Raw genomic sequence first — 13,151 nt, 5'->3', positions numbered from 1 at the left:
TCATGGAATTTATTTATAAATAAACATGTCATGGTTACTTATCCAAAGCTCACAAAAACCGTAAGTGTACATAAACTCTTAAGGTAGAGATTCACAATGAACATTAATGTGATTAAGTCTCAAATATGAATGCTTGAAGAACATGATCTCACACAGATCCTCTGCTAGCTTTCTGCTACTTCTCCCCAGGACTGAGCTACAGCTCATGTGGCCTCAGACACACTTAATGGGATTATGGTAATATAATTTTGTGACGCTGACCTCAGGCCAGAGCCAGGGTTCTTCCACATCCTCAGACAAAAGCTAAGAACTTACGAAGGGTTCCAGTGGGCTGGCCCAGCTTGCACTCTTGGCACAGACCAGTGTTCTCCCAGAGCGAAGGCAAGATGGATGGCTGTGGGGCAAAGCTTTTTCCTGCTAAGTGTATACTACAAATCTGAACGACATAACATTTTGATAAAATAAGATTTCATAAAGAAACTGCTTGGGATTTTTCCACTCAAGTGTGGAGACTTGTGAATACATGTTTAAACTGTAATTAATGGAACTGTGGATGCAGAAATGGTGCCCAGCATTTACACCCTGTTTACTCATATAGTTCTTTAGCTGAGGGTGTAGCTCCCATGGAAACAGCCTTGTAGTCAGCTTGTTTTTCCACATGATTTAGCAGGAGTTTCCTCTGGATGTGTCCTATTGGTTTAAGGAGGAATTTTATGGACTGGAGAGTTGTGAGAAAGGGATAAAATGATGGTACAAAAACAATAAACAACAGTAACAAAAACAAAAAAAACTATTGGTAGATGCAAGTTACTATGGTAGTTGGCAGTAAAATACAGAATACACGTATCTATCTGTGATCTCAGGATGTGACTTCCAGATATTTTTGATTGTTGCTGAACTTTCTTTTTTGCAGTTTATTGTAGTTTTTTTTTTCAAATGATACATAACCAATTTTATTTTTGTCTTTTCTTTTCTTTTCCTCTTTCTTTCGTACTTCTGAAAGACCACCCATAGGGTTTGGAGGGGGTAGACATCTCTGTGGAATAATAATGGGCTCGTCCTGGGAAAATTGCCCATGGAAAGGGCCTGGCTGGAAAAAAAAAAAAAAGAAAAAGAAAAATTTGGTCTTGTTTCCGATCCTTCCCAGAAACATTCATCAGGGTGCTCCCGCTGTCTGGTGGGGAGCAGCCATGCTGCAGCCACAGTCCACTAACCGGTTGGGTCGCTCTGCCTGTGCCAAGGCTCTTGCAGATGAGGATGACTGGGTGGGGAGCTGCATTTTGCTGTCACCTAGAATTTAAAAAAAAAAAATTACATAATCCCTTTTAGATTATTAATTTGAAACTTGACTAACACTATGAAAAAAAAGACAGGATTTTACAACTCCCAATGTGTAGTGTTTAACAAGTGTAATCACTGATTGATAATAATAATAATAATAATAGTAATAGTAATAATAACCATGATAGTAATAATAATAGGTGTGAATAAAAGTACTCTCTCACAAAAAAGTTTTACTATTGCAATTCCCTGTAGTAATAATGTAGTATATTGGAATATACTATGTTAAAACCCACAACTCAAATGACAAATGGGTACAAAAATAGTTTAAAATATCCAGATTTCGATTTTCTTTTAATGTTTATGTGGAAATATCACTAAGTTGTTGATTTTTTTAATATTTTGGTGGTTATTCTTCATCCTCACAAGGGAAGAAGAACTGATGATTATTTGTGTTCTTTAATCTTGACACTGCATTTAGATCAGACATTCACAGCGGGGGCATTTCCCCCAACTTTCAATGTGATTCCTTTCTGAGGTTTTGTGAAACAATTGTAAACAATTCAAGATTTCAACATTCAAACTGCTAAAAACCAAAAAAAAAACTAGAAAATGGCACAAATGAGCAAAAATGTTCTGAAAATGCAAAAAATACTAAATAACATAACAATTTCTTAACAACTTTAATCAAAAATGTTATTTAAACCCTTGTGCTATCTTATATGACCCCACCCTTACATTGACGTGTTCTTCCTACCATGACAAAGGTGCATAAAGGTGGAAAGATTTCATGTAATCCCTGGATACCAGTGAAGATCACAAATCATTGAAGAAAAAAGGTTCAGCGCACTCTCTAGTGGGGTCTAGATGACCCAATTCCCAATGTTAAAGTGCCTAGGATAGCACAAGGGTTAATAGAAATTATACTGTGGTTTAACTTTGTCTCAAGCAGCCAAAAAGAGCTGTGTTACCATGTATGGCCAGTAGAGACATTTCCTTTACTCTTAAAAATATTTTAGAAGCTGGTTTTTGTTTATAGGTGTGTCCCATCATTGGTTCACATCTTTGGGTTTCTAAGACTTAATCCTGTTTTGAATTCCTAGTTGTCTTGGATGTAATCAGCAAAATTCCTTTCTTTGAAGGATAAAAAACACGGATTATTAGGCTCTTTCTTTCCTTCCTTTTGAAGTTCTACTCATCGCAGTCCACCTTCTCTTTGCCTCTCCGGGCCTCGAAAGCTCTGCAGCCTGACTCCAGGATTGAGCCACAGGAGATTCAGTGATGGATGTGCCCCCAGGGCTCTCTGTGGGAGGTACTGGCTTTGCACACCCTGCCTGCTCCTCACTGTCAGTGCGGAACTTGTCCTCCTCCAGGAAGAGCAGAATCAGGCCTGTGGCACTGGGAAAAAAAAGAAAAAAAGTTTTGCATGTCAGCAGCCATGTTTACTCAAAAGAGCTGAAAAAAAGAATCTGAAGCAAAATGTATACAAGAGTCCAGGAACTAGTTTGCTTTTCAACCATGTCCCCTGCAACTTTGACAAGACAATGTTAAGTATGCACTGAGGACAGACTTGCAACTCATCTGCTCTCTGAATAGAAAAAAAACATTCAGAAAACCAAGAAGAATCAAACAGTTTCTGGTTTTAGAGGTAAAACTATATCTTTACTTTAAAAAAAGCAGTTTTGAATTCAAATTGCTCACATTTCATTACTGATCTTAAATGGTAAAACTTTCACATTCATTATAAAGAAAACATTTGACATTTTTTTGTTTATTCCACCTCCTGAGGTTTTTTTTTTGTATTTATTTAATCCTTGTGCTCTCTTATATAACAGTTATTAAAGGAATTGTTTTACATCTTTTTGTCATTTTACATCTTCAGTAGGAAATAGCTGATAACGTTTATTTTGTATCATTTGAGGTGTCTGGTGCTTGAACAGAGAGTGAGGCTGGATGACTGGCTGGCAGATTATTTTAGAGATCTGGTAAACTGATGTAACCCTGTACATTGAATAAGCTAACTGACACATGTATTCCTATAACTTCCCCAAAGTAACAAATATTATCAATAATACTGATAATAAGAAAACAAATAATCAATTCTCCAGTGCTCTCTTCAAAAATAAAATGTTATTAACACTATTAAATAAGGCTGGCCACTATTCAAGTATCACTTAACAAATTTCTGAGGTTGATAGATTTGGATTTATATTGTAGCTTTCCAGCTGATTTGGCACCTGTCAACAAAATTATGTATATTTAAAGTCTCCATGTCATCACAGCAAGATAAGGTGCTGCAGAAAAAATAAAAGATTAACTCCAGTTGATGTGAGGAAAGAAGCGTCATCTGTGAATGTGCCTCGAATTTCAACACATAGCTGTAGTACCTGATTGTGTTTACGTTGTCCCTGATTTATTAAGGTCAGCTCAATTCTTATATTACTTGGCCAGTAATGAATAAACAATATTCAGTGTCTTGCTTGTTTCTTTAGCAGTTGTGTTTACGGGCAGGAGGGAGGGGTGTGGACATACATCTTGTCAATTGGCCGTAGTAACGGCGGACCTATGACCTCATGATCTCACACACCAAAATGTAAAACTGTACTAAAACTGTCTGCTGCAGGATGTTGCCAGTAGCTCTGAGTGATGCCAAATTATTATTGTTGACAGTAATATGATGAAGATATATATTTTTGATTTTGTTATTTGTGGTAATGAACAAGCTGATCTGTTAAAACGGGGAATCAGTATTCGTCATATGTGAACTGAAAACAATATTAAAAAAATCACAACGTAGAGCAACAACCTATTTCTGCATTTTCTTTTATTGCAAACAAATATAATACAAAAGATAAGCTTTTGAGACAATAATCATGTTTACCTAAGAAAACTGCGTTAAGAAAATGACTAAAAAGGAACTAATGATACAGAACATAAAAACCAAGAAAACAACTTTTTTTCTTTTTCAGACAACAGAAAATATGTTGATTCTGGCAAATTCTTTACAGCGACTTTCTTACCCATTAAGACATTTGTTAGAAAGGAAAAGAAAATGAGGGAACAAAGTAAAAATCCAGTTCTATTAGAAAAAAAGATTCATGATATCATTTTTAAGAATTCTGTACATAACTAAATCATGAATAGAAGAAACTTTCAAATGATAAATAAACATATTTGTACCACATATGACAGCAACATATTCACCTCAGTTAGCTGCTGCAGAATAAAAAAAAAGGTAATTGCAAATACTTATTTTCAAATAAAATTAATGCTAAAAAATAAATTAAGACAAAAGGTTAGGAGGAAAAAAGATGGGGCAGAAGGAATGTTAGAAGCATACCATACTCAGACCTGATGGCTTCTGACATGACTTGGGTCAAAAGTCACTTCCTGAATCTCATCAAGCAGGAAGGCCGAGCTGCTTTGTGGTTTCCACACTGCAATGCTGGAGAACCGCGTCTCGCTACTGTGGCTCCAGAGGCACTAATGGTATCAAGGCAGTATTTGTATTAAGCAAGCATTGCTATCACATCTAGCAACACAGCGAGGCCCCTAATAAGAAGTACATGGCACCTGCTATAGCATCTCCAACACAACAAATTGAGATAAAGCAAACAAGAAGTAGAAGATTTGACTATTTCACTGATGACACGGTCATGTAATGGCCAAAAATTCAAATCTACTCCAAACGTGCATTGCTCGGAAAGTAAAATATGTACAGTACAAAATTCAAATGATGAAGGCTTTTCTGAGATGACACTGTCAGTCAACTTGTGCTTCTCACTTGCTCTAAAAAAATTACATGAATGAGAAATAAGGCCACTATAGATGTTTAAACCCCGAACATCCAAGCTTTTTAAGGTAAATTAAACCTTCTAAGAGTGATAAGCACGCTAATGACACTGATGATGATAATATGGCAAGAGTGGAGCACATACACAGTACATACTAGTATATTCATAGCCAGGATCTCCTCATAGAGGATTTAACTTTTTTCAACAATATAGCTAAAAAAATATAATCACAATTTCAACCAATACAAAAGGCACTGTTGTGAGCCAATCTAAAGATATATTTTCAGAACTATATAAAAAGTATTTTTTGTGTTTTTCTGTTGGCAATGAAGGGTGCATGGAGGGGTGGAGTAAAGATCACTGAGAAAAGTCTGTGAGTGTTAGTCAGTCAGTGCTCAGCCTCACGGTCTGGACAGCTGGGTGTATATGGGCTGCTGCTCCCAGTGCTGTGGACTGTGGGTCTGTGGCACAGATGGCACCCCAGTACTGTCAGCGATGGGGGTATACATCGGCCTCTGGCTGGGGCTCATGTAGCTGAAGGTGGAGTACATGTTGGAGCCTTGACCAGCTGCATGGCTGTAGTAAGAGTTGGCACTATTTTGGTGGTCTGAATAGTCATACTGTGCTCTTGTGATGGAGGGGTAAGAAGAGGTGCTGTAGTGCTGCAGGTTGAAGGACCCGTAGCTGACGTGCTGTGGGGAGCTTTGCTGCTCGCTGTAGTGGCTGGGGCTCAGCTGCTCCGTCTTGATCTGAGTGGTTCTCTGTTGACCCTGTTGGCTTTGATCTCCACCCCCACCGATGGTGGCCAAAGAATGCTGCTGTTTGGGCATCCAGGCATGGGCTCCAACATTGGCTGTCTGGCCAACGGCAGAGCTGTTGATAACGTAGTTGTTGGAGTAGCTGGTCTGGGCTGTGCCGGTCATCCCAGCGTGGCTGTGAGGGGGCAGGTACTGATCGAACTCATCGACGTCGAAGCTGCCGATGTTGGAGATGACGTCGCTGCTCAGCTCACCGATGTCCACAGCGCCAAAGTCTATGTTGAGCTGGCGGCTGGTCCCCTCTTGCACTGGGCGGCCCTCGCGCTTCAGGTCAGCTTTGCTGGAAGAAAGATCTGTCTTGGGGGTTGTTGGGGGTGTTGGTGGCCCCTGTGACTGACCTAGTAAGAAAAAAGAGCAAAGTTGGATCAACAAAAGCTCTACCTAAGCAAATATTTGTCTTACATGCTATAGCTGCACAACTGTAACTGCACAGGAGAGGTTTATTGGCACAGTTCTGACAGGTGTATTTGCATAGAGACCAGTAAAACTAATTATTAACCATGAACCATTAACAGGTCTGTTCAGGGTCTTTCAGGGTGCAAACGGATAACATTTCTATAAACAGTGTCAACGGACTAGGAAAAAAAAATCAGAGATGTACTTTGTACACCGTCGTTCTCACCTGAATGTTCTCCTGGAGAGTGCGCCTCGCCCATGCTGGACGCAGGAGAGTCGGCCTGCTGCAGCGCTTTGAAGATCGCATTTGGAGAGATGTGAGTCGGTTCGCTGTCCTCCGCTTCGCTTTGACCGTTCTTGACAGATTTTCTCCGCCTGGGCTGGTATTTATAGTCGGGATGATCCTTCTTGTGCTGGACCCTCAGTCGCTCAGCCTCCTCCACAAACGGCCGCTTCTCCACCTCATTAAGGAGCCTGGAAAGAGATCAGGAAAATGACATCCATGAAAAAGTTCTGTTTGTTGAAGAAGAAAAAAAAACATTTGAAATATATGCCTAATAATTAAAGCAATGAACAAGAAAAAGTTTAGGGAACTTATAGTAGAACATGCATGAAAACATTGTAATATCATTAAACATAGAATTAAAGCAAAGGTAACTCAATAAAACCTCGTGCGCCGTGCCAGCGCGCGTAAGCGCACAGCAATATTAGTTTGGAAGTGCAACGCGGGCTTACCTCCAAAGTTTTCCAAGAGTTTTGCTGAGCTCTGCGTTGTGCAAATGCGGGTATTGGTCGGCCAGTTTCCTCCGCGCTGCCTGAGCCCAGACCATGAATGCATTCATGGGCCTTTTGACGTGAGGTTTGCTTTTACTCGAGCCGTTGACGCGTACTGGCATCGGCACCAGAGTCCAGTCGTAGCCCTTGAGCACTTGGGACACCGCGTCTCTAATGCACACGGGGAACTTCTCTTCTTCACCCTCTTTCTTGTAGTCCGGCCCCCTGATGAGATGGTTGTCGGACGGCCGGGTGTTTTCGGTGTCCGAACCGGAGCCGGACGGACAAGGCGAACCTGCGGAGTCCTCAGACATGCTGGGACTGGGAGCGTCGGAGTGACACTTCTCCTGTTCTTCTGTCATCTTCAGGTATGGATCGAGGAGATTCATGCGAAAATAATCCAAGGGATGCTTTTTAAACTAAAAGAAGAAATAAAAGTCCGCCTTTCTGCGTCCAAGAGTTGGAGCCCGAAGACTGTAGTGACAGCCTATGAGGGCGCACAGTCTGATTGACAGATTTCAATCCTTTAATTAAAAAAAAAAATCAAAAACATAAAAAAAAGATTAAAAAGTACTCTCCTTCGATCTTTCACTGGTTTGCAAAGAAGAATTCAAACCAGAAGTGGTCGCTTCTATGTGTCTTTCAAATATTCTGACTGCTGAGGATCGTGCGTAAGGAAGGAGGATTGCTGAAAGTCTGCAAACTCAGGAGGCGATGGCTGAATTTATGAAAACGCTCGGTGGGCGGACACGTAATTTGACTCAGAGCTCTTGCAGTCAACAGCAGTAAAAACCCAGCTGAAGTGAGTGTTTTTTCCCCTTGTGGTCTTTAGTTTCATTTTATCTTACTTTTGACTTTGCGTTTGGAAAAAATAAAAACAAATGTGAAATAACATTTTATCGACAGTTTAGGCATTGTTTTTTGGGGAACCAGCTTGTCCCTGTTGGTCGTTTCATTTGAAGCACACGTTTTCTTTTTTTTTCTTTTTTTTTGTCACTTTTCGACCACTTTCTGAAATATCTTCCATTTTTAATGGTTTTTAAGATAAAACAAGACAACAGCAAATAGAGTTGTCAGTACAAAAAACTTTATTATACCCTTTTTTGACAACAACCTTAACCCCTTTTGACAATTCTTATCAGGAGATTTATGGCAAAATGTTGCTTTTTTCATAAAACATAGAAAGTCATCAGAGATTGTATCTAAACTTCAGAACTTTGACCTAAATTCTTCAACCTTTATGCAGTTTTGAACTCATGCAAGCTTCTGCCCTTTCCAAACTCTTGATGGGAGCGTCCACTGCCAGGCATCATCTCTTTGCACAGTGTCCACATGAACCAACAGGGGGAGACAACAGCTCAGAAACTTAGGAGGGAGGGAAACTAGCACTTAGGGGGCTCTGCTTTCAAAGAAAGTCGAAATCAATACATATTACACATAGTCTTTACAAAGAAAATAGTTTACAAAACAAAAAATGCAACACTTAGCATTAATTTCCTTAAAAAAAATTGGTTTAATCCCTTTAGGTTTTTTTCCACTAAAGTATTTCCTGATCCGAAAAGATATATTAACATTGAAAGAATTTTGTATCTCACCAGGTTATATATTTTTTTACTTTTGTCGTAAAATGCAGCTACGTTGGTGTGATTATTACATTTATGACTATTGAATGTCTATATTTAGCAAGGGAGACATATGTTTTGGGAAAGAGTTAATGATCAAAGTGTTGCAACACTGAAACCTCTGTTTGGATTTGTTCCAACATTTATTTTTGGGGAGACAAAAGACATTTTGTTGTGCCGAAATCAGAATGTGTCCCATTCCAGACTTCTAATCTGGCATATAGCTAGGTTCACATAAAGTTACAACAAATACATTACAGATATAATTGACTTTTCCTGAAATAGGGGTATAAAATACTGGTAGTGTGAATGGATAAATAAAAATGCTTTTATTAATAGAAAGAAAAGCAGGGCCTTTCTATGGAATTAATAATTACTATTTTAAAAATGAACAACTAAACTAAAAGAATTAATTAGAAAGTAAAATGAGGAATAAAATTTGAAAAAACAGTTATAGATATTGCACATTATTTTTGAAATGAACCTACTGCAGAGTAGTTTCTTAACGTTAGTAACACAGATGGGCTGATTTTGCACTTGGAAAAACTATTTGCATCATTTGCTAACTAAATCTGGCAGGTTCACACATCATTCCAGGAGGTTTCGTAGGACCTTTTTTGCAGCGCTGGCTTTATATTAACATGTATACATTTGTGATTGGTTTAAAAATGTTAAACCATTTTCACCAATAAAGCTTTAACAGTTAAGGAATACATGAAAAGTCTTCTAAGGGATGGGTGTTTATAGGGATCACTACTAATTCTAGATTTTATTGGCTTGGAAACTGATCCCACCATGTCTTGTGGCATGTGTGGTTGGACATCTATGAGGGTTTAAGGAGCCTCCATGTACTGATCGGGGATGGGGGAGCGCGGGTCCTAGTATGAGCTCCTGCCTGCAGCCCGAGCAGGTCTTGGGAAACTTCTCAGGTTGAGTTCGAGCCATAGCGTCAAAATTTTGAGGCAAACACTGGGGGTAAACTGCCAAATCATGTCTTCCACCTCCTCTGGCTTTTTCAAATTCCGATGCAAAAGTTTGAGCTCACCGCCACTTCTTTTTTTTTTTTTTTTTTTTTTTTTATCTCACAGGGCTATTTCCCTTTTGCTGCTTAAAAAATATGATCACAAATAAAGCTAATATTTCAGTTTTTTTCTTTTAATAAAGAAAAAAAATCTAGATGGCAAATATTAAAACTTCTTATTTAAAATATTAAATAAAATAAGATTTTAGCTAAGTAATTGAGTAACCTTCGAAGGTGACAAAAAGTGTTGCAAATAAAGACAGAATAGGATTTGGTTAACAACTGACTTAACACCAGTCTGAGACTTTCCAAACCATGAACCAACTGCCCACTCAGGTCAAAACCCTGGAAGAAGGAGAACTGACAAACCATTTTAAGGCCAACCACCTAATTCTCTTTTGTTGGCTTCTCTTCTGAGTTTCATGATGTTCCAACGGAAACATCTGCCGCATTGGTTTTGGTATCAAAACCAAAATGACAGTCTCATAAGGATGGACCGGCTGCCTCCTGGTGTTTGCTTTACCAGATCAGAGCGCTTTGGCCACGGGCAACTGTTGACACATGGCATTTTGCAAAGTGTAAAGTTTAAACAAGACTTATCAAGAAGCTGTCACCTTCTGAAGCATCATCTTCATATTCCCTGCTCTGACTCTCTCGCACCTACCCGATATCCCACACGGAATCACAGCAAGCTTCACCAAAACCTTGCAGCTTTCTCATAAATGCTCACATGATAAATTTCCAAAGCTCTGTCCATTTAAGAGTCTGGACATTATTTTGACTGACTTTAAAAGATGAGGAAAATTCATTTTTTAGCACTGCTACAACAAAAGTAAAAATGCTGATTTGTCTTTTTAACGAACAACGTCAAGAAGTTAATTATGTCAAGTCTTAGCGCTCAAAGGAGCACCTTTCAGCTGAAAAACAGATGTATTCTGGCCGCCGTCACTCTCTTAAGCAGTGTGGGGTGATTACTGTTGCACATATACTTGCATTACTTTAAAGTCCCACTCTGATCATCCTTTGATCTATTTTAAATGCATTCCCAGTGGTCTTTTAATTATGTTTATGCCGTTGTCGTTTTCTAGGACATCGTTTCTGCAGAGCGGCGAGAACGGGGTTGATATCAGCCTTATTTGTAATGACTAAGCTGAAGCATCGTCAGTATTGACAAAGAAGCAAATAACAGGAAATTCACAAATTAAGCTGCAATAAAAATGTTTGGCTTTTTTTTCCCTCTTTCTTATCGATTTTTTCTTTGTCTTTATTTAAGGCAAACCTCCAGTATTGAATTCTGTTGAGTGACTTCAAGGCACCTTCCATGCCTCCAGGTGAAGCAGGTGAGGCCGCCTCTGTTAGTTTAAATGACAATGGCATACTATGAAAATAAAGTGGGACCTCTGTGGGTCTCAGGCTTCATTTTTGAGGTACCGAGCCTGACCTGTCATTAGGCCAGAATGACAAAAGCTCATTCTGAAAGTGCTGACAAAATGTTACCACATCTGATATTGAGCTTCCTCCACAGGGATCCTCTCATCTGCGCTTGTGACGGTCACGAGTGAAACCTTTTGATTCTAAAGACAAATGTAAAGTTAAATTAGCTATAACAGGAACGCTTCATAGTTAGTATGTTAAGTGGTTTACAGCTTACAGATGTTAAATGGGAGCAAATCACAATGGCTCATTCTGTTGACTTTGTGTGAAGTAAAAAATGTTAAAAGGTTTTAGTGTCAAGGTGAATAAAAGGTTGGATGTTCCAAGCAGATCATGTGGGTTACTTTTGAGGGGTCATTCAGTTTTGTTAACATTTGAATTTTTAAAGTTTTTAGTTTTTTTTGGTTGAATTCAAACATTTTAACAAAGTTTTTTAACGTATGTTAAAAATTGTAAGTTAAAAAGATTGATAAACCTTTAATATATTGGAAGTTCTTTATGTTTGTGCATCTTTAAATATTAAAATTTAAACTGTATGTCTACAAAATTAGTATTTATTTGCTAAATGTGAAAATAAAGTCATCTGTGAATTCATTTTTAGGGAATGCTATTATGTTTTCTTGATTAATTTATTGTTTCAAATCAAGTAAATTCAAATAAAATGGCTATTTTCATTGATCTGTTTCCATTTCAAGCACATTGTTCTTACAATGGTTAATTTTGAATTTTTCTGTGGGTTTTTGCAAGTTTGTGTTTGTCTGCGTGGCTGAGTCAACCGGGGTGACGGTATGTTGTGCAACACGTGAAAGTTCCCATCAGCAAACTCCGGATGATGTCAGTGCGTCCAGCTCTGCGTCAAAACAGAGACACCTTTCATACATTTTTTTTTTTTAAAAGCTCCAAATGTTCAGGTCTATCTAATGGAACATCCACCCACATCTTTCAGTGATCAATCAGGTAAATGCAAAACTTTTGTTGTCACTGTCAACTTGATATGAAACCTAAAAATAGATTCTTATGCATTTCCCAACTTCCTTTTCTCCTTTCGTCTCCTCTTGGTTGTATTTACATCCCTTTTTTTTTCTTCTTTTTTTTATTGCAACCCTGCTGAGCCATGTTTGATTATCCACAGTGATACTGAACACCCAAATGGCAGGTTTTTACTCATTTCGAGTCTGATCTTCCCCCTCTTTTCTCTTGTTTCATTATCCTCCAGCCTAACCTGGCTCCTTTCAGCAGAGCTCATTTGTTAGGAGACACAATAAATAGGGCTATTCTTCATGCACAGTCATGGAGATACTCGAAATACCAAGTTAATGAAAGACTGATGATATCTAATCACCTTCCAGAGTGTAGCACCTGCATCACAAGCTTCTGCTGAAACAAGACTATGGAGGCTGTAGATGTACTTCCTCCACTCACCGCTGCTGTACCTTTGATTTCACTTGTTGCAATGGGAATATCCTGTGTGGTCAAGCAGATCCAGTCATCCTAAGCGCTCACGGATTTCAGCATTAGTTTGTAGTAAAGGGCTTAATACACTCAGAAAGAGTAGGGGTGAAATGAACAATGGCATATTTCAAGGGCTTTAAACTGGTGTCTTGTTACAATAGAAAAAGCCAGATCTATTCTTGTTAAGCTGTGTCTCAGGGCAAAACTGAAAGAAATAAGAGTGTAGAGTAGTGCAGACAGATTTGAAATCATAATTTCTCTTTATTGGCATTACAAGGTAATCAAGAAAAAAAAAAAAAAAAAAAAACAGTACAATGAAAACCGGCATAGAATTTATGAAATTCTGTAATGTTAATAAACCCAAAATTTAAGAACTTTTAAAGGAATTATTAAACAGGTTTTATTGTAATCTAACTGTAGCGGCTTTCTCCACAATCCCTTAAGTCTTCTGTGTTTTTTTTTTTTTTTGCTTTTCTCCTAACATGAATCACAACGTGTGTGCAGACTGGGAGAGACATTTCTGAAATGCATATGAGCCAAACATAACAAAGGGACCCAG

At 38.6% G+C, this 13,151-nt stretch overlaps 1 protein-coding gene across 1 annotated transcript; it reads right to left on the bottom strand.

The window, feature by feature from the left end:
• Positions 1-5,395: 5,395 nt before the first annotated feature.
• sox9 (SRY-box 9) lies at positions 5,396-7,763 on the bottom strand. Its single transcript, NM_001105086.1, is given in 3 exon segments — positions 5,396-6,231; positions 6,516-6,763; positions 7,025-7,763. Coding segments are annotated over 3 exon segments (1,431 nt in total). The 5' UTR covers positions 7,453-7,763; the 3' UTR covers positions 5,396-5,476.
• Between the last annotated feature and the right edge of the window lie 5,388 nt (positions 7,764-13,151).

Source organism: Oryzias latipes, chromosome 8 (genome assembly GCF_002234675.1).
Source record: "Oryzias latipes chromosome 8, ASM223467v1".
NCBI classification, from domain to species: Eukaryota; Metazoa; Chordata; class Actinopteri; order Beloniformes; family Adrianichthyidae; genus Oryzias; species Oryzias latipes.
Note: the sequence above shows the minus strand (reverse complement) of the source record. Positions and strands in the feature narration are given on the sequence as shown.